Source organism: Pelobates fuscus, chromosome 1 (assembly GCF_036172605.1).
Source record: "Pelobates fuscus isolate aPelFus1 chromosome 1, aPelFus1.pri, whole genome shotgun sequence".
NCBI classification, from domain to species: Eukaryota; Metazoa; Chordata; class Amphibia; order Anura; family Pelobatidae; genus Pelobates; species Pelobates fuscus.
This window is the reverse complement of record NC_086317.1, coordinates 462,368,859-462,392,186: the sequence shown is the minus strand read 5'-3', so window position 1 is coordinate 462,392,186 and position 23,328 is coordinate 462,368,859. Positions and strand designations below refer to the sequence as shown.

Sequence of the window (23,328 nt, the reverse complement as noted above, 5' to 3'; positions counted from 1 at the left end):
ATAGTACCAAACAATCAGGGTTAGAAGAGCTGTTTCCAGTAATGCCTCCAAGCCCTCTGGGTATGAAAGTCAGGACTGTCACTTCCTGGCTCTCATTCGCGAACATATCATGAGGTCACATGTGCATGCGCAGTGCCATCACAGTCTGCCATAGAGAGTCATCGTACTTGATCATTCTTTACGGCAGAATCATCGGTGCATTGCAGTGAGCGTTGCATGTGCCTATGGTCCCAAGTGTTCCTGTATGATGAGGATGAATCGGCCATGGAGTAGGCTGCGTCATTGCCAAAATATACTCTGTGCTAAAGAAAGGTATTTTTTTACATTTTGCTTTTGTTTGTTTTGTAACCCAATTGTGTGTGTGTGTGTGTGTGTGTGTGTGGGGGGGGAGGGGGGGGGCAATTCTCTTACATATGTAATTAATATAGTACATGCAAATAATAGTCGCAGATATCTCGTAATGTTTAGCTGCAAGTCAATTTTCCAAAACTATATTTCAATACATAAACCATTTTTTTTACCCCAGAATTTTGTAAAGGGATGTTCCAGGCTTTCTCACCTGCTTTGAATCCCATTGTATGTTTTGGGCACTTTTACTGGTTGGGTCTACAACTCTTAGTGAAATAAAGGGGTTGTTGCTGTCAATTCACTGCTAACATAGATTCTGGTTATGTTTGCGAACTACATTTTATGTGAAGTTTGCAAATTGCGTTTTCTATGTTCCTTTTAAAATATATCAAAGTGTGTTTTCACTCTGAAAATGTTTAACTTAACATTAGTAGAATATTTATATGTTATTTTGAGTTAATGCGTTTTACTTAGATTCTTCTTCTTTTTGGATGTTTATCTTCGACCCCTCATCCACAAATGGGTTTCCCTGGCTGTAACCTCCCATACTAAATGATGGAGAATAAACTTAATTTTGTCACGGCATGTCAATATACAGCTGCCTTGCTAGTACATGTTTGTTTCTTTCTGCATCCTAGAGGAGCTATCACTGGGAGCTTAACTTTGTCAATTAGTGACCGACTCCAGGTGGTCCACTTCAGTTGTCCATTCCCTCCTCGCTATTGTAAGGCTGAGACATAGTATTAATCCTCTTAGTGATACTCCCCACATAAAGACCAAAGTTCCTACCCAGAAATCTATGAGGGCAGATATTACAAGCACTCCAAATTTGCTTGCCTATATGAATAGACTTGACATCTGGTGGTAACTGTGGTGCTGGGTAGTGAATTAAAAGAGATCTCTTGCTAGTCAAGGTGAAAAGAAGTTATACACTCCGGTGGCTTTCAATAGAAACAAAGCAAGCTTAGCTGTATTGACAGAGTACTTTATTTAACTGAAACATCCTTAAAATGTTGGTGTGAAGCGTTGATGAAAGAACCTAATTCTGACCTACATAAAAGGTTGCATGAGGCTCTTGTACCCTATTCTGCTTTGAGAAGATGTATAGAATAGTGGAAACTTAAAGGGATGCTATAGGCACCCAGACCACTTTATCTCATAGAAGTGGCCTGGGCGCAGTGTTCCTGATCTTGTAACTCTGCAATGGTACGAGATCAGGATTGCCTCTAGTGGTAGTCTACCAGACACTGAGTTTGACTGCGTGAAATGATGCTGGTGGTCCTCACACTTTGCACGAAGAGTTCAAGCATGTGCATTAGTTTCCACTCCTCCCCCCTCCACCCCTCTATCGGCTGAGGAGCGCAACCAAGCGCAGAGGGATATTTAACCCTTTATTTTCCACATTTAGAGAGGACAAGGGGAGAGAGCTGAGGCCACTATAATGTTAGGAATTCAGTTTAGTATTCCTAACACTATATTTGTCCTTTAACATCACAGATGAGAAACAGGTTTAATTCTATTATTACCAAATTTGTTTCATATTTTTCCATTCGAAAGGAAAAACAACAAACCGAGACAGACCCTGTGATTCAGTGATCTAGTTAACACATATTTCACAAGGGACTTCGGCAAGGTAGTCATGTGAAGTTTTCGCTCAAAATGTCCTTGGAACAAAAACTTGGCAATTGAAGGGCACACAAATCCTTTAATTTTTTTTAATTTAATTTTTTTATTAACTTATTTTTGGGAACTGTTTTATTGCAACAGTTTTATTGGAAAATCCATTAGTCTATGGATAAATGGTGTAAAAATGGATAAATGGATAAATGGTGTAAAAAAAACAATCATTGTAGTCAAGGAAAGACAAAATCATGTTGTCTATTTTAGATAGTTTTTTCACTAAATGAAGCAAGACATTTAATTTAAGTTTTTGTTTAGACTGTTTTATGTTGGCTTTATGAAGCACAGGTCATGTCAAACTAACTTGATTGCGTTCTACGAAGAAGTAAGTAGAAGTATAGATCAGGGTGTTGCAGTGGATGTGATCTATTTGGATTTGCCAAGGCATTTGATACAGTTCCACACAAAAGATTAGTGTTCAAACTCAAGGAAATCGGTCTCGATGAAAATGCTTGTTCTTGGGTAGAACATTGGCTTAAAAACAGAATACAAAGAGTTGTCGTTAATGGTAAATTTTCAAGCTGGACAGAGGTGGCAAGTGGTGTCCCTCAGGGGTCTGTTCTGGGACCCCTTCTATTTAACATTTTTATAAATGATCTTGAAGACAGCATTGAAAGTCATGTTTCAGTGTTTGCAGATGACACAAAACTTTGTAAAATAATACAATGTGAGCAAGATATTACTTTGCTGCAGAAGGATTTAGATAGACTGGAGGACTGGGCACTCAAATGGCAGATTAAATTTAATGTTGAAAAATGCAAAGTTATGCACTTCGGCGTAAAGAATACACAAGCAACGTATACCCTTAATGGAAGTGAATTAGGGATAACAACACACGAAAAGGACTTGGGAATTGTTATAGACAACAAACTATGCAACAATGTGCAATGTCAATCAGCAGTGGCCAAGGCCAGTAAGGTATTGTCATGCATGAAAAAGGGCATTCATTCTCGGGACGAGAATATCATTTTGCCTCTCTATAAATCACTGGTAAGACCACATTTTGAATATGCTGTGCAATTTTGGTCACCTGTTCTAAAGAAGGATATCATGGCACTAGAAAAAGTGCAGAGGCGGGCTACAAAATTAATAAAAGGAATGGAACATATCAGCTATGAAGAAAGGTTAACAAATTTAAACCTATTTAGTTTAGAAAAACGTCGCCTGAGAGGGGATATGATAACATTATACAAATATATTCGGGGCCAATACAAACCATTGTGTGGAAATCTATTCACAAACCGGACTTTACATAGGACACGAGGCCATGCGTTTAGACTGGAAGAAAGAAGATTTCGTCTAAGGCAAAGGAAAGGTTTTTTTACTGTAAGAACAATCAGGATGTGGAATTCTCTGCCTGAAGAAGTGGTTTTATCAGAGTCCATACAGATGTTCAAACAGCTACTAGATGCATACTTGCAAAGACAGAATATTCAAGGATATAATCTTTCAATGTAGGGTAATAACTGCTTGATTCAAGGATAAATCTGACTGCCATTCTGGGGTCAAGAAGGATTTTTTTGTCCTAGCTTGTTGCAAAATTGTGCTTCAAACTGGGGTTTTTTTTTTTTTTTGCCTTTTGGATCAACAGCAAAAAACAGGTGTGAGGAAGGCTGAACTTGATGGACGCAAGTCTCTTTTCAGCTATCTAACTATGTAACTATGTAACTATGTAACTATGTTACTCCTTGTTGCTGGGATAAAACAAGGATAAATATAGAAATAACCTAAAACAAAGTAAAAGTAACATAAAACATAAAAATTAGTCACAATCCTCCAATTCCTACAAAACCTACTATGCTCCTTGATTTTTGCTTTTCCTGCTGTTGGAATGTTGGTGGTCCAGACATACCAATAAAGTAAGGATATACTGATTTGTGTTTTGAACACTCTGTCTTTTCATATGATATTGAAAAACGTAATAAAATATTTGAAACTCAAGTATTTTTTTCTTTGAGGAACTCTGACCCTTACCAGTACTCTTAGTCTCGATCTAATGTGGAAAAGCGATGAATGCAGTAGGGTGTAGGTAGGCAAACTTCGACACTCCAGATGTTGTGGACTACATCTTCCCTGATACTTTGCCAGCATTATGGGAGATGTAGTCCACAACATCTGGAGCATTATGAAACCCTCTAACAACCCTATAGCATTATGAAACCCTCTTTAATAGTGATTATTTTATGGCCATTGGAACCAGTCTCTGAGGACTCCACTGAGCAGAGCTTTGGCTTTTTGTTTACACAATTCTGAACACCCAGGATTAGAATCAAATTTGAAGTATTTTTCCAAATATGCACACAATCTCTGCTTCTACCTGGATACTGTTTTGCCTGAAGAACCTAGCTTAGCTTTACTGGGTACAGAAATGGAGTGAATAACACTGGGACAGAAGGATGGAATGCTTCAAGATCTAATGAGACTGGTAATAATGAGACCTGTCTCTGTCTGTAGACATTCAATACATATACGCACATGGATACCACTGGCCTTTTATCATTGTACATCTAGAAAATTAGGTCTATACATAAACGTGGTGTGGCTGCAACTTAATCAAGGAGGTCTTAAGAGATTAAGAGATGACTCAATTGTCAGCGTGAAAATGTTGTACACTCCAATGGTTTTCAATAGAAACAAAGCAAGCTGTGCTGTGTTAATGTATTATGTTTGTCTAACTCTTTTTACCAACATTTTAAGAATTTGTCAGTTATACATTTTAAATCAACAGTTTGATCCGTTGTTTCCAATATCTTGGATTGTCCTAAGTGAAAGAGAATGTGCCCATTATCTTTCATAAACTGGTTATTTGTTTTATAGTCTATATGGTCACCAGTCTTCTCATATCCAGAAAAGTGAAAATGCTGCCTTTTTTACACACCAGAATTGATACCAATATCTGCATGAAGCCTTCTGCATCTCTGTGTGTGTGCCCTGCTGAAATATTACTGAAATCTTGTATCCCGGGCAAGACTAATACCCATTTTTCTAGTTTTTGAGTCTTTATTACAGTTAATACAATGATCCTATTATGCATAGGCCTTCGTGACCAATGTTAGATAAATCCCATAACATCACTGCTTACATTCTGTGTACAAAATAAAAACATATAGGGATTCAGCTGATATCACCAAACAGTGGTGTATCCTGGTTTTGTGCTGCCCTAGGCAGCACAAAACTCAGGCGCCCCCCCACCCCCCTCGCGCCACCCACACCCAACCTTTACCCCGCCCCGCATTCTAAATACACACACACACATTCGCTGACAGATACGCATACACTAGCTAACAGAAACACACACTCGCTAACAGAAACACACACACTAACAGACAAACTCACACTCAGTAACAGACAAACACACACACTAACAGACACACTAACAGACACACTAACAGACACAAACTAGCAGACACACACACTCACTAACATACACACACACTCACAGGCAAACACACACACTAACAGACACACCCAGTCAGACACACACTAAAAGACACACCCAGTCAGACACACACACACACTCACAGACAAACACACTAACAGAAACACACTAACAGACACACACACACACACACACTAACAGACACCCACACTAACAGACACACTAACAGACACACACACACTAACAGACACATACACACACACTAACAGACACACACACACACACACACACACACACACACACTAACAGACACACACACACTAACAGACACACACACACACACTCACTAACAGACACACACTCACACACTCACTAACAGACACACACTCACTAACAGACACACACTCACTAACAGACACACACTCACTAACAGACACACACTCACTCACACTCACTAACAGACACACACACACTCACACTCACTGACACACTCACTAACAGACACACACACACACACACTCACTAACAGACACACACTCACACTCACTAACAGACACTCACACTCACTAACAGACACTCACACTCACTCACATTAACACTTTTCTTTTTTTTCACTTTAACCCCCCCCCCCCCCAGCCTCCTTACCTTTGGGAATGCTGGGGGGGGGGGGTCATCTTTCTCCCTGGTGGTCCAGTGGCTGCTGGGCGGTCGGGCGGCGAGGGAGCACTTCTTCTGAGCTGTCTGCTCAGCTCCCTCGCGCGCCGCACAGCGAGGCTGGGAGGCGTAGCCGGAATATGACATCATATTCCGGCTCCCAGCCTCACTCTGCGGCGCGCGAGGGAGCTGAGCAGACAGCTCAGGGGAAGTGCTCCCTCGCCGCCCGCCCAGCAGCGCCCCCCGACCGCCCAGCAGCAGCCCAGCATGTCTGTTAGCCGCAAGGCTAACAAGACATTTGCCTTGGGCATTTGGGGGGCGGCTTTTTTTGCCGCCCCCTGGAAAATGCCGCCCAAGGCAAATGACTTGTTTGCCTCGCGGCTAATACGCCCCTGTCACCAAAATAAATAAAACAAAACATAGTGTAATACTGTTATAGCCTCTTAATAGCAAGACACTTATTGGTTGCATCTACAAATTTGTGGACTTAAGAAAGCCTTAAAGGTGCCTCTCCTATGCTTATGGGGGTATAGCCCACTGTCAGTGGTGGTTTCAATCTCGATGGCAGGAATTTCACGAACTCCAAATAATTGTTGAAGTACAAAATACTTATTGGCATGCATTAAAATATATTAAAAAGCAACAACAGAAGCGGTCCTACGCGTTTCGTCCTCTGTGGAGAACTTCCTCAGGGACCAATATTTAAAATGAATACAATAAAAAAGAAAAAATGCCCAATAAATCCTAATGCCTCCTTCCCAAGGATCCCTTTAAATATGGTAAATCCTGGAAGTTCATTGGTGGTGTGGTGGCGTTGTTCCATGCTTCAGCCTAGCTTGAAGATTTACCAAGTATACTATTGAATGGAAGCATGGAACAACGCCCGCCACACCACCAATGAATGATGCTATAACAGTATTACACTATGTTTTATTTTATTTTTGTTTTAGTGATATCAGGTGGATCCCTATATGTTTGTATTTTGTAAATATCCTGTATTTGGTTACCATATTGGGAGGTAACTAAAGGCAAGCTGAGTATCCAAAGTTAAGTTGATTTAGTTATTTCCACGGGTGAATAGGTGGAAGTTTGTATATCATATTACATTCTATGTAACTTAATCATTAAGGGAGATAAATATTGCCGGGTCCACAGTGTTATGTTGGTAGAATAAATTCTACGTTCACTGTAGTCTGGTGGTGCTGTATCTTCTTTTTGTATTGTATGCGTTTCAATGATATATTAGTTAAAACACTCCTGTCAGTGTCTATGTTCAGATATTAAATTGGTTTAGAATTTCCTCTAAACAGAACATATTGTACACTTCCTGCATCTTCGTATTTACGCCGAGACTAGAGTGAAGTCACATCAATTTCAGTACAGGTCAGATTAAGAGGTCTGGTTCCACAGAGCCAACACTATCCATGTGGCCACTGCCACTGGTAAGCAGGTGCCTGCTCTTGCAACAGGTGGGTTCTCTGCTGCCCTCGGTTGTTATGCTGTTATATAATTGTAGAAAACTATATATACTGAAATACCCTTGTGTGAGATTAAAGGGGTTGGAAGTTTTGTTGACTGCACTGAGAACATATAAATTAAGCCAAAGTATTTCACGCGGTAATTTTGGTTTAACAAATAAGCCAAATTGCTTGTTCACTTATCGTAGACTTTGACATATTTGAAAACACCTCATAGATCAAGCAAAGCTCTAGGAAGAAAATGAGCTCATCTTTTAGCAGTTCACATAATTTAATCTTTCAATACATTCCTACTGATAATTTCGGTGTTTGGAAAAGCTGTGTTGTGTATAAGGAAGACGATGTTTGGAAATACTGTAAGTGCGTTAAATAATTACACTTCTCCTGTTTTGTAGAATTATTTGTAATGATTTATGTCTTACCGTTTTATTTATTTTTCCCTAAACAGGCTACCGAGACTTTATTTCGAATGGGTGTCACAAGAGGTTACATAAAACCGATAAGGCACGGAGAGGTAAGCGTTCTTGCACTTCTTCAGTATTCTTGTTTCAATGAAATGTGTTCTTTTCGCATGTTCTGTAACCAAAACAACTGGACAATTAAACTAAGCCAATGTTCTCCCTTTTGAGAGTGGTACTTAGAACTGAGTTTTACGTGAACCTCTCATTTACTAAAGTTAGAATTGTCAGGAATTTAAAGGGACACTATAGTCAGCAGAACAACTACAGCCTATTGTATTTCTTCTGGTGAGTAGAATCATTCACTTCAGGCTTTTTGCAGTAAACACTCTCTTTTTAGAGAAAATACAATGTTTACATTACAGCCTATGGATAACTCCACTGGCCACTCCTCAGATGGCTACTAGATGTGTTTCCTGGGGCAGCACTGCCAATCAGTGTCTCCAACCTATGCATGCAGACACTGAACTTTGATTCAACGGATCTCCAAGAGGAGATGTTGATTGGCCAGGGCTGTGTCTGGCTTGTGCTGGCTCTGATCCTGATCTGCCTTCTTGACAGTCTCAACCAATCTTATGTGATAGCACTGTGATTGGCTCACAGAATCACTTCTGATGATGTCAGCCAAGTAGGCAGGTCAGGGGCAGAGGCATGAGTAGCTGAACTGGATGCATAGCTGACTTTTTCCAGCTATGAATTTTTCCAGGTTTCCTATTTTGGCCTTAACTTTCAAATTCTATTTTAATTCCTGACAATTCTCACTTTAGTCAATGGCTGTGTATATATATTATCCAACAGACCCTAGGGCTTTGCTTATCTGTGCTGGAGATTCCGGAATGTACTGATCCGATGGGTATTATGTCTCTATTCTCTAGTGAATGAATGGGATATATCTTCACTTACTCCCCACCAACTTCTGTCCCCAAAATATTTTACTTGGCCCACTTAGTGTGAATTTCCAACACTACTAGCAGCTGGACTTTCCCTTTCCCAAATTAATAAGATGACATAGCGGTATATCATTGGGAATGTGGCTGCCAAAAATTCAATGGTATTCATTTGTGTAATTATCAAATTAAACTGCTCGCTTCTGCAGCTGTGTGTACACCTTCTATTCTGAATAATCTTTCAAATCAAAGGAAAACAAATGTTATACATTATATATATGTATATATATATTAATTATTATTTGTTTTTTGTTTTTACTATGCCTCCACAATCTCCGATTCCCACTCACAATTGCTTGCTTCTTGCTGGCTCCTACAATGGGTCCCTGGCTCCTAACACTTAACAGCTGGATATGTTATCAGGACGCACAGCAAAGCGTTCAGGGAATTGTAGTCCAGGCAACCACAATCATATGTACAATAACTGATAACTGAACTATACACTCAGAATGCCCGCTCTGTGTACAGTGTATTTTTTGTGTTATAATTTGTTATTTTAGATTTGTTTGTTTTTGTATATTTTTAAAACCTATTATCCATTGCATTGTATCTATATGGATTATAAAATTATGGTCAAGTTTAAGGCTGCGGTATCCCTTATTACAAAAGAGGGAAATGCAGTGTTTTTTGGTTATTTTTTTCACCTTTGCGCCCTGGCCATTTTCTTTCAGACCCCTATCATTTTATCAGAATATACAGATAATATATATACCACTGTATACAAGAAGGTAGACAGTGTCTCACTAACACCCAAAGATATATAATACACAAAGTATACAATAGTATAACAGAAAGGAGAAACTTTGAATTTAAACTTGCGCACCTATGTGAAAAAAGGTATAAATAACCTACACAATATATAATGTATAATAATAATAAATACAATCAGATAATCGTGATAAACCTGAAAAAGAAAAACCACAATAGTGTAATACAGTTACAAATGTGGAGAGGAGGGATGGGGAGGTTGAGCACTGACAATGTTTTTCCTTTTTGTTATACTTTTGTATGCTTTGTGAATTATCAGAATATACACTCCTTTATGGCCACTATAAGTGCAACTGTTCGTATGGCTCGATAATGGCTATGGAGAAAAATTGCTGTCATTGATTTGACCAGAAATAAAGTACTTTTTGAATTCCCGGTCTTTCATTTTATTGCCATTTAAGCCAATTAAGAAAAGCAAAAGGTGTCACGGTTAATACAAATTCAGTGGAAAATTATAAATCCATAATATATTAAGCTCGTTTGAGCAGGGTCCTCTTCAACCGATCGTTCCTGCAAGTTTTCTTGTAATTGTCCTATATATAGTTAAATCCCCCCTGTTATAATATTGTACAGCGCTGTGGAATCTGTTGGCGCTATATAAATGGCAATAATAATAATTCACATATTGTGGGAATATGATTGATTGCCCACTTCACATTACACTGCAATATCATAGATCATTTGCTGCTGCATTGAAATGTAACACCTACTGATCTTTGACTGGCAGGTGCTCTTACACTGTCAATTAAACCATGTATTAAAAGGTCGGTAGAACCACCATAAGCACTTTGTATTGTTGCTGCTATCGTTGTTATTTATTTATTTATTTATTTATTCTTATCAATATTTCAATGCATTATCTGTACAGAGCAAAAAAATAGTTCAAACTTTAAAAATACAATCCTTTATTTTTCTTTATTTTTAAGATTTGCCTCTATTTATTCAGTTGTTCTGAAAGCATCATGGTTTTTGGCTTGCGGCCTATTCTAATTGTAAACACACATTTGCGTGCTTCTAATGAGAGCCTCTAAGTAGATCTCTACCACGGAATATGAAGACGTGATAGTATCTTATCTCACTATTTACGCGAGGATTACAATATTGCGGCTGAGCTCTTGGCATGCATGTACATAAAGAAGATTCCAAGAACCAATTATGTCAGCCAGGTTGGCAGTGTCTCAGGTGCGGCTTCCTCTCTTTCCACAAAGAAGCGATTATGTGGCGCATCTCTAAGAAACAATTGTTGTATCTCTGGTTCAGATAAAAGAGGCAGTGTCTAGTGCTCTATATACAATGTAACCGGAGTCTGCTAAAACAAGGGCAATTCCTGTTCAAGCAGAGCTGGGATTAATTTTAACCTTTTTTTAAATCTTTTTAGACATTTTAAATTGTTTATACACCTTTAAATGTACGATAACTCCGTGGACATATATAAAGGAGGCCAAAGTAGCAGATTCTCTGAAGACCTGTAAAACTAAAAAACAAAACAAAAAAAACCTGTTTTTAAACGCCACTACTGCTTCAGCTCAGTGTACTAGTTATGGTGTCATAAGTCTGTGTGCATCTTTTATGAAGCCATTTAATAATGCACCCATAGTTAAACAGTAATGCTAGTTTGGTTATACGGTAGTGAAAGTCCACATTATTAAGTGTGATTCTGTCGAACTTTGGATAATAGAAATAGCCTGGGTTGGCAGAGATGTTTGAATAAGTTACATGTGCTAGAATATGTATTTACAAAATCTTTCTACACTTTATTCTATATATAAGATTTTATACACTTTTATATAGGGTTTCAATTAGAAATGCACTGATTTTAACGTTGACACCAAATGCATCCGGCCAGAGGGTGCAGATTCAGGCGGAATGTCCGAATTCTGATCACATTTGAATTTAGTAAATATGAGAATTTTGAATCTGGTCAGTGTATGGTCTTTGCTTGAACTGCATTCAAAGAAAATATCCTGCTTGGTAATATCCACAGCAAAGTTCGGGCGCACAAGTCAGACAGAATTTTAACAGTACAGAGCCAAAAAAACGACGTTTCGACTCCATAACCAAGTCCTTATAAAGACTCAAGTTATGTTATGGAGTCGAAACATAGTTTTTTGGGGGCTCTATACCATTAAAATGCTGTCTCATGCTCACTTGCTTTGGATAATGTTTAGAAGGTAGATCTGAAAATGAATTGATGAGGAAATGAGCAAAAAACCTTTGATGTAAAAGGCCTTAGTTGTGTTGTTATTTTGTGTCATGATGACTTATTTCCAGTGTTGCAGGTTTCAATATATACCGCAGGTACTACATGGCCATATCCCTCAATAGAAAATATTGTTTCCTTGTGTTTTATTTGGCTTTTGGTATCCAGTGGATCTAAGTTTCTGTGAGAATATACAGATGCCTGGAATGCGTCAAGGCCTCAGACCACAGTGTTATTTTTGGAAAGAAATGCTCTCAAGTGAGAAGATTTTTTTGGCCTTCTCTAGTTTTAAAACAGCACAAATGTAATCCCTTTAGGATACCACACTATTAATAATAATAATAATGTGGTGTTTTATAGGTCACAGGTATCTATATTTTTGGCTGATTGTAATTTTTTTATGGTTTCAGGTAAAGAAACACTTTGCTGTGTTTACATCTCGTATTATGTCAATATCTGGGACAGAAAATAAAACGGAATTAAAGCATTACGTATTATCACGGCTCTACATTGTATAATAAGTGGAAACATTAGGTAATAAGAACGCAGAGCTGTTTTTGCAATTATAGCATTACACACGTGAATTACGTATTTATAGAGAAATATCGCTGGGTTTTAGCATCCTCATAGTATTAACCCTTTGCATGTCCTCTCCTCTGGAGCCAAATTATTGAATAAGAGGTGAATTGAGACTACAGATCAAAGCTACTATGAACCTTAATGAAATCGCTATTTTTGGCAAGTGTTTTGCAGTGTGGTAGCCTATCTGGTGCAATCCGTTCACTACTTCAAAAATACATTTTAGAGTCTATAGCAAGTTTGAATTTTGTGTTCAAAAAACCTTCAGTGTCACGTGTCCTGACGTGACACCCATTGTACCCATTTTGTGACAAACAACATGCATTTATATCAAGATCTGCAGGGCACCTCTACTTATGGGACTCTGCATGTGTTGTTGTCTATAAGGACAGACTGTTAATGGACAGTTCTCTCCCAAGCTTGCCTTGCTTTAAACTATTTGAACCTTGTGAGATTCTGTCTGTCATAGCGTGAGTGTATGGGTCTCTCTGTCATAATGTCTGTGTCTGTCATGGTGTTTGTGTCATGATGTGTGTGTGTGTGTTTAGGTTACCAGACCCCTTCCGTTCGCAAGGGAATGGTGTTTTTACTCACCTTTTTTTTTCCGCACGCTATGCTGGTCTCCCCTCGACTGCCCCTGCCTCTACGGCTGAGCTCATCAAGCTTGATGATCTCAGCTAATCCAATGTTTTCCCATTGAGTTGGCTGCAAAATGCACTAAATTTCAGTGTTTACAATGAAAAGCCGGTAGGAACAGGCTATAGACACCAGAACTACTATATTAAGCTGTAGTGGTCCTGGTGACTATTGTGTCCCTTTAAGAATTGTATTTTTGTTGTTGAATATAAAGCTATGTAAGTTTTAAAATAATATGGCTCCTAACTTTTTTAGCTGGCTCCTAGAATCAAAGCAAATTTGTCAAGCCCTGCCTTATGGGGTCCACATTAGTACGTGTTAATTTCCTACCGGGACAGTTTAATCATGATCCATGCTTGCAGCCTTTGGAGCCAGTGGACGTAGGTGGAGTTGAATTGATATATTGTCTGTTTATACATTATTTTCTGATCCTTTTCCTTACTACCCACATGCCAGTAATACTATGGTCTTAAAGAATATGTTGCCATAATGGAACACATAACTGGTAACACATTTTAAAGGAGACACTATTTTTTTTTTAATTCTTCTTGTGAGAACGCCAATTTAAAGGAACATTATAGGGTCAGAAACACAAACTAGCCCCCCTGTCACCCTAAATATAGTAAAATCTTACCTTTTATTCAACTCTGCTACTGCTGCTGGCCCTGCAACTGATCTGTCTGCTTGGCTGACATAATCAGAAGTGATTTTCAGCCAATCACAATGCTTTCACATAGGAAATCATTGGATTGGATAAGACTGTCAAGGAGGCAGATCAGGAGCAGAGCCAGAGCAAACCAAACACGGCCCTGTCCAATCAGCATTGCATCATAGAGATGTATTGAATCAGTGCATCTCTATGAGGAAAGTTCAGTGTCTCCATGCAGAACGTCAGTCACACTGTGCAGCACTGCCCCAGGATGTACCTCCAGTAGCCATTTGATGAGTGGTCAGTGGATTTATCACTAGGCTGTAATGGAAACACTGCATTTTCTCTGAAAACAGTGTTTACTGCAAAAAGCCTGATTCTACTCACCAGAACAAATACAATAAGATGTAGTTGTTCTGGTGACTATAGTGTCCCGTTAACTTGACCAAATTGTTTTATTTTCTTTTATTCCATTGTTTATTTTATCCGGAACCAATCGACAGTTATTGTATAAATATTAAGTTACAATGTTCATTTTTGTGTTTTCTTTATTTGCAACCATCTATCAGTTAACCCCACCACTCATTGAAACCATCTACCTAAATGAAGACTGCTGCTGGATCGCAGTAATGACCTGACCATAGGAGGAATTGTTCCCATTCTTTAGGTTTTATTTGTATTGATTCTGTAATAAAACATTAGCTTCCTTAGGATTAGCAAGCATTACCCAAAGATTCCAAACATGGAAATATGTGACTGAAACCAGAGTCTAAAATGAACCTTCTGGAGATTCTCTTTCCCATTGCGTTTTATTGAGTGCTGCAGTATATGGGACATATTATGGATTTATTTTATTAAGCTGCTGGAACTATTTGATTTAGCAATGTATTCTGCAGTGTTGAGACATTGGTTTCCATGCAAGCAGGATATTGAATCATGAACATGTTTTAGTATTTGTTTTCATTGCTAGGAAACTCTGGCAAACTTTAAATTGATACTAAACCATAGATGTCCACAAGCCAGCAGCATTTGCTACGTCTGTGGAGTATTTTCTGAAATCACAGCTTGTCTCATTAAATGTAACAAGTGAGCATCACGAGCCCACTAGTATCCTGTGGTGTACTTAATAACATCCCTCCCGAAACATCCACGCAGCTTCATGCCTGTTTTTTTTGCAGCATTGTGTGCGACAACCCGACCCAATCATAGTTTAGTTAAAACTGTCCTTGAATTATATGATATTGCGATTGTTTGGCCCATATGGATCCAGTCTATCCTGATGAGCCCTATGTTGGTCAATGGGAATTTCAGGGCATGCTGGTCATTGAGCTAAGAGGAGATTAGATAACATGTATATTTTTTTTATAAAGGGAAAATAACAAAATAACAGATAATTTCTCCACCATTTTTTAATAAATGTAAGCCGAGACTGGAATCCATCAGCAGACATTCTGCTAAGATATAGCTGGGCCTTTCAATTTTATCTCTTGGCCATTCCCAACAACAAGATCGGAATGCATTTTTATGGAATGTCAATATCTATTTACCACCCCCCCCCCCCCTCTCTTGAACCACATACTAACCCTCCATCTCTCCCATTCAACTCATCTATGTGGTCTGCTGTGTCAAGGAGGGCTTTGGTCCCAACACATGATCTTCTGCCCATTTGCATTTTTGGATTGTTCCATGCCTGATGGAAAATGATCCTGAATATTTTAGAACTTTATGCCACTGTTTTTTTTTTTCTCACCTAATGGTCACCTGGATCACTCCTGATGGTTACTTACATGGCCAGCTGTGGTATTTTTGTTTTCTTTCATATATAGACATGGTCTTCTCTTTGGGTTACATAAGCTGTCTTGCTATTTGTTAGATTTTATCTTTCAGACTAAATTCTGCATTTCTGTGGGCATGAGATCCTAAATCCCAAACGTTACAGTCCATTGGTCCTTTTGGATACAACACAAACCATGTTTTAATGTTATAAATGGTGTTTAACACCATTGCTAAGGTTGGTTGCAGAAATGCAGGATGAAGTTAAAAACGTGATGCCGTGTTCATATCCATGTCAAGCTGTGAGTTCTTGGAGAATTATCGAAACATGATTTTATTTAATGATGGCCACCATAGTGCCCAATTTTAAACCTGGGAAGTGTCCAGCAGCTTACCTAGAGTGCGGATCGGACCTTCCATGCAAGTGCGATCTGTGAGCCCTCTGTGCTGGGAGGAAGCGATTACACATAACCTTCTCCCTGCACATTGTCAAAGAGGTGCCGCGTGAGGGAGACAGAAGGCAGGGGAAGGGTGTCAGGCTCCACTGGGCCACTGATTCATTGGGCCACCAGGAAAAAGGGAAATGTGCCCCCTCCATAAGGTAAGCAGGGAGGGGGAAAAAGCTTACATTATTATTGCATTCATTGTGGGAGGCTAGAAACAGATACATCCTTCCACACCCTGCACACTGCTCTACCCACACACATTACTCACAGCCACACACGCTCATCAATCACAGCTACACACATCACTCGTAGTTACATACATCACTCAGAGCTACCCACACACAGCAACACACACCAGTTACAGCAACCTGTAAACAGCTGCACATACCACTCACAGCTACTTAGAGACATCCCTCACTGTACCCACGCTCAGCAACATACATACACACTTACTGCCAACCTACACCTAAACTTACCTCACATGAGCACACACAGACGACATGTATCCTGTTAACTCACACACACAGTCAGAAATACAGATTCGCAACTCACATCACACACAGCTACTTTACTACACTCCAGTAGCTACAACACTTACAACCACTCTACATCTAAACACACACGTTGTCATCCACACACCTACAACATTCATGCAGCCGTACACTTCACAACACACACATCATACAAAACTACAACGTATAAAGTCACTCTACACCTAAACAACACACACAGTCTCCCAACACACAAACAAAATACATGCTATCTGCCGACACACAGAGCTTTTTAAATGATCACTTCAAGCACCCTAACCACTACAGCCTGCTATAGTGGTTATGGTGCCAGGTGTACCCTGGTGCCCTTCCAGAGTAAACTGTTTAAGACAACTTACTTGGGTCCTGGTAAACATAAACACCCTAAAACCACAATACACACACACTCTAAAGCACCAATACACATACTACAGGCCAAACCAACATACACACTGTACAAGCCCTAAACACACACAACTACTACAGTACTTGGATATGCACACACATGCACACAATACAAAACGCCTTAAAAGTTAATCTGACCCTGAATAGTGGTCCTGCAGTCTTAGTGCTGTGCAGTGAGCTCATAATATCTGTGTGAGAGCTGCACAATCAAGAGAGAGAAGAGTGAGGGCAATTTGAAGTGGGGAGCAACAAAATGCATCTATGCCTTAGCGTCTAAAAATCCTTGCCCCGGGAGAGGTACCCTTGATCTCTTTTTGCCTGTGGGACCCTGCCAGTTGTTAGTCCGCCCCCGGTCTGAAGTCTGTAGTACTTCACTATAATACTGGCAGCTTGTCACACATGTTCATCTCATGTGTATTGCCAGATGTTCGGACGTCTAACCCAGACGTCTTCTGTTCATCCTCCTTTAGAAATTAAGGCTGTGTCACTTGAAATCGTTACTGGGTTAGTTTTCCTCCACTCCGGTGTAGGAAGGATGAAGTAAGTCCCTCTATGGTACGCATGATTTTGAACTACCCTATTTTATTAAAAGCATTAACCAAATACGATATTTACACCGTGTCTTGCCCCATGTTCCAGTGATGGCAGCAATTTCCTGTAAAATCTAGCTCCTGATCTCAGTCCAGCTAAGCTCATTTAGGCTTGCCCATCTTCATCTACTGTTCCTGTATGTCAAACATGTTTTGTTATAATTGTTTTTACCTATTGCGCAGTGCTACAGGAATATGTGGTCGCCATATAAATAATTGTAATTGTTTGCAACCTCTATTCAGTTAGTAAAGTATTATCCTGGCTCACCAGAGACACCATGCAAATGTCTCCAACACTACCTTGCATGATGTCGAGCAATATATTCTGCATCATACATCCTAATAAAATGGTTTTATTTTACAGGTTATATGATTCCTGCCCTGTGCTAAGATTTTCATGTAAAACAGTGCTGAGAAGCATATCACTTTCCAAAACTGTTCCTTTGTGTGAGGGAATGGCGAAAGCATTTCAAAAATGCTTATTAGCTCACGTAATGAGTATAAAGTCATTCCAATTCATGGACCTTGAAGTGAAGTACATAAAACATGAGAAAGGCAAGTTAAAAACGTGACTTCCCCGGTTTTGCGTGCCAAAGTAAGATTTATTCAGTGATTACCAACGGATACTTTTCACACCGGGCCCCTGGTAAAATTTTCCCGTTGGGTGGCCCTGAGTGGGAGCAACACACAATATGCTGCTTTTGCATTTGTAATAATAATCTTTTTGCAATATTATAATTAGAGTTGACTAAACAGTGGTATAGAATATATTTTATGCCATTATTGAATTATTTGATCTAATGGTATATCTGTAGGTTGCTTTAATAACTGTCCTGAACACAAATCTTAGCTCTGTGTAAGGAGTAATTAACTTTTTTATATGATTGACAGTGCCTTAGAGCTAATACACAACATATCACCTGAGTGTTATGAGAACACAGTAGTTATACCTGAGGGTTATACTGTAGTTTATAACCTGTTTTTATGTCAGTAGATATGTTGGATACATTCAAAGTAAAAGATGTCATTGATCTTTCTTCATCTGATGTGGACTTGCAATTGTGTGGATCCCTTTAATCTTGGATCGGATAATAGGCCGTATTTGTGATTTATTGCAGTGCTCCCTAATAATGGCATTCCAAACCAGCACAAATGGACTCTTAAGGGAAATAAGAGAAGGGTCTATAATGTTTGATGTTCTATTTTTGGTTTTCACTTCAAAACCATGTTGATAAACAAAACAGCAAACTGTGCTCCTTAATGGCTACAATCTCAGTGTATGCTCTAAGCCTACGTCTCGTAGACCAGGTGGACATGGTCCGCCTATGGTCCTCCAGGTTCTGTGGACTATGATTCTCATGATGGTCAGGCAGCAAACAGCCACTGCTTTAGTTCACGGTTCTTTATTTCTCATATGGTTAACATGCCTGCTTGAAATATATAGTTTGGCTGTGTAACAATTGAATTTCCAACCTCACCCCATTAGATGCACAACCTTCATAGCAACAAACCCTTATTGCGAAATGGTGTTTTCCCTCCTTCTATTGCCCAAAGAGGGCAATAGAATCATTTGCACACTCTAGAATCATTTAATAATAGACAGAATTATTAGCCTTCTGAGTACCTGGCTGTAAAGGTCAAATCGTATTTTGTTACAAAACTTAGAATTTTGAGACTGGAATCCATTTTTTGTTTTTATTGAATATGTTGAATTTTATTGAATATGATGTAATACATCAGATAATTACATTGTATTTGGCTGCAAAGTGCATATTTATTAACTGATATTAATACCTTATTAGCTATTCCTTACATGTAATAAAAAGGATGGTTAGAAAGAAGTAGCAAAAACCCATGTTATGTCACACCAGTAAGTATGTCCATTTTTAAAGGGATTCTCTAGTGCCAGAAAAAACAGTTTTCCTGGCACTGTAGAATACTAGACTCCCTTGCGCTCCCCCCACCCTCCCCCACGTCCCTTCAGACACTTACCTGAATCTAGCGCTGATGTCCCTCGGCTCTGGGTCAGGCTCCGCCCCCACTACTCCCCCACCTACACCGCCGGTCGGTGAGACCTTATGCGCATGTGCAATGCTCTGCACGCGCATTAGACCTCCCCATAGGAAAACATTATTCAATGCTTTCCTAACATTATACCTCCCCATGCTTTCCTATGGGGAATCCGGCGACGCATAGCGTAAGGACGTCCAGCGTCGTTTAGACGACTTCAAATCGTCTAAGAAGCCAGACGTCCCTCTAGTGGCTGTCTGGTAGACAGCCACTTGAGCAGGACTTAACCCTGCAAGGTAATTATTGCAGTTTTATAAAAATATTTCCAGTTCAGCTATTCTGAAATTCACTTTGAATTCTTAATTTAATGACCTGATGACTTTGTATATGTAAACTGTATGTTTCCATCGCACTCTGGGATTGAATTTATAAACACTGATCAGCCACAACATTAAAACCATTGACAGATGACATGAAAAAAAATATTATAACATTACAATGACACCTGTCAAGGGATGGGATATATTAGGCAGCAAGTGAACAGTCAGTTCTTGAATTTCATGTGTTGGAAGCAGGTAAAACGGGCAAGTGAAAACATCTGGGTAACTTTGACAAGGCCCAAATAGTGATGGCTAGATGACGGGGTCAGAGCATCTCCAAAACGGCAAGTCTTGTGGGGGTGTTTCCGGTATGCAGTGGTTAGTAACTACCAAAGGTGAGGAACCGGCGTCAGTGTCATAGGCACCCAAGGCTCATTGATGCGTGTGAGTAGCGAAGGCTTAACCTACCCTACACTTAGAGAAGAAGAGAGTTTTGTTCTTGGAAGATATCATCAAGGTGTCTGCCTCCAGCAAAGCTAGCAAGTTCCCAGGCATATAAAGACCACCAGAGGTTGTGTTTTCAGAGGATGCTGTCCCCTTCTCCTTATTTCTTTTTAGAAATTTCCCCTCCTTTGTCCTCTAATTACTTGACTCCATGATGTGGTGACCTGTAATATAAAACCGTTTTTAAAGCTCACACGTTCAGTACAGTGCATTATGTGCTTACGTTATTGTGAGCGGAAAAGCCATTTTTAAAATAAATTACAATGACATTAGTTCTCACCCTTTCATCTGACTGTTATTCATGCCAGCCATTCAATACTGTTTTTCTTCCCGTGTAAAGTTCCATCTTTCTTTCCTTCCATTGTGTGGGACTTGTTTTTCTTTAGCTTGCAATCTAATCACTGCCCTTATATCATTATCTTAGATAAGGAAACATTCCCCTGCTCTTAAAGGGCACTCACAAGCTGGAGGTCCTGGATCAGATGCCCATGTCAAAGGAACTACAAATCAAATGCACACTTCATGTATATTTAATGTTATTTTCATTATTAGTGTTAGTGTGTTTATAGTTCCATCACATTCTACAGTAGTTTACAATTATACACTGGGCATATACAGGGAGTGCAGAATTATTAGGCAAATGAGTATTTTGACCACATCATCCTCTTTATGCATGTTGTCTTACTCCAAGCTGTATAGGCTCGAAAGCCTACTACCAATTAAGCATATTAGGTGATGTGCATCTCTGTAATGAGAGGGGGTGTGGTCTAATGACATCAACACCCTATATCAGGTGTGCATAATTATTAGGCAACTTCCTTTCCTTTGGCAAAATGGGTCAAAAGAAGGACTTGACAGGCTCAGAAAAGTCAAAAATAGTGAGATATCTTGCAGAGGGATGCAGCACTCTTAAAATTGCAAAGCTTCTGAAGCGTGATCATCGAACAATCAAGCGTTTCATTCAAAATAGTCCACAGGGTCGCAAGAAGCGTGTGGAGAAACCAAGGCGCAAAATAACTGCCCATGAACTGAGAAAAGTCAAGCGTGCAGCTGCCAAGATGCCACTTGCCACCAGTTTGGCCATATTTCAGAGCTGCAACATCACTGGAGTGCCCAAAAGCACAAGGTGTGCAATACTCAGAGACATGGCCAAGGTAAGAAAGGCTGAAAGACGACCACCACTGAACAAGACACACAAGCTGAAACGTCAAGACTGGGCCAAGAAATATCTCAAGACTGATTTTTCTAAGGTTTTATGGACTGATGACATGAGAGTGAGTCTTGATGGGCCAGATGGATGGATTGGTAAAGGGCAGAGAGCTCCAGTCCGACTCAGACGCCAGCAAGGTGGAGGTGGAGTACTGGTTTGGGCTGGTATCATCAAAGATGAGCTTGTGGGGCCTTTTCGGGTTGAGGATGGAGTCAAGCTCAACTCCCAGTCCTACTGCCAGTTTCTGGAAGACACCTTCTTCAAGCAGTGGTACAGGAAGAAGTCTGCATCCTTCAAGAAAAACATGATTTTCATGCAGGACAATGCTCCATCACACGCGTCCAATTACTCCACAGCGTGGCTGGCAAGAAAGTGTATAAAAGAAGAAAATCTAATGACATGGCCTCTGTAACGGATCGCCTGGCACCCCGACTTGGTACCTCCGTTAATGGATGCTCCTAGTGCTTCCTGAGGACTCCAAGCACTCTGGCAGACACCACAATCACCGAATCCGAGAAACCTTTAAATTCTCCCAAGCATATGAATGCTGTAGACCATTGAATAGGAACCATACGAATAGGCTTGTACTCCTAGCAGTCAACTGGAACAGCATACAATAAATCCTTCCCCCCAATAATGAGACGACACATCACTTTGAGGGTAAAACAGGAACTCTGGACTGTCTCATCCAGCCTGGCTTTTATTACAATAATACACATAAAATAACCAATCACATACATGGTTCAGCCCACACATCCCCTCCCCTCAGATAACATTAAACCCAATTATCCGGTACACTTTTCCAGCCAAGTTCTGGATGTACCCCAAAACCCGGGGGTACACCTTTAAATCCAGCATCGCTGGATAGCCCTTATTCAGGGGGACAACATATCCAAAATTCAAGTCATTCGGATGAATGGTTCGGGAGATATGGGGTTCCAAAGATTTGACCGACCGCATGGGTAAAGTATCCGAAAACAGTTCCATGCATTTTGGCCCTGCGGTCGGTCACAAACAAGGGAATGAAAACAGGCGAATTGCCTGTGTTATAGAGCCTGGACAGGGTTTGAATGAATTCCCTTGTTTGTGGGGTTCTTTCTACCGAACGGCGGGTCATTCGGTAGTTTCTATACGAATTCCTGGAAGTATGGAGGTCTCAGCGGTGTTTGCCTAGTCAAGTGTCCGATTTTAGTTCCAGACACTCGACGGCAAAACACCGCTGTTCGGTAGTTTAAGATGGCCGCCGCAACGTGTTTGTTTCCCGAATGGCGGCCACCCAGAGGACAAAGCATACATTACACTGATTGCCAATTACCCGTTTGCAACATTGTTGCAAACTGTAATTGGAGGCACACTTATTCCTGGGTGGTCTGGTTGTTCGGTAGTTTCACTCAATATACTGAATGGAGTGATTCTACCGAACAATCAGATGAATGCTGCATACAAATCACCCAGGATAAACTTAACACACAAATACACATATAATATTACAGGCAGTACACTAGAATATGTATCACAGTCTTAAAGGGACAGTAGTCCCAAAAGTCCCAATATGTCCATAGATGCTGTTAAAAGGGCCAGTAGCAGCAATATACAGTACAATATGCCCCAAATAACCCAGGGGCCATAGTCAGCAGGTAGGAGGCTAGCAAACAGGCTTCTCCAGGGCCCAGTGGCGAGGTTGGTTTCGCCACATTTCTCCCCTTTTCCAAACATACTAACAGGGTACCTGACCTCTTGCCGGTCAGTGCCCTTGTTAGTCCA

General features: G+C 40.0%; 1 protein-coding gene across 2 annotated transcripts in view; it reads left to right on the top strand.

The window, feature by feature from the left end:
* Nucleotides 1-23,328, top strand: part of TMEM135 (transmembrane protein 135) — a 262,755-nt gene that overhangs the window by 123,049 nt on the left and 116,378 nt on the right. For both annotated transcript variants that reach the window (XR_010085239.1, XM_063430948.1), the window contains exon 5: nt 7,988-8,053. Coding sequence is in view for 1 of the 2 variants with exons in the window: in XM_063430948.1 (XP_063287018.1) it covers nt 7,988-8,053 (66 nt within the window). In the remaining variant the exon portion in view is untranslated. The remainder of the gene's footprint in view (nt 1-7,987; nt 8,054-23,328) is intronic.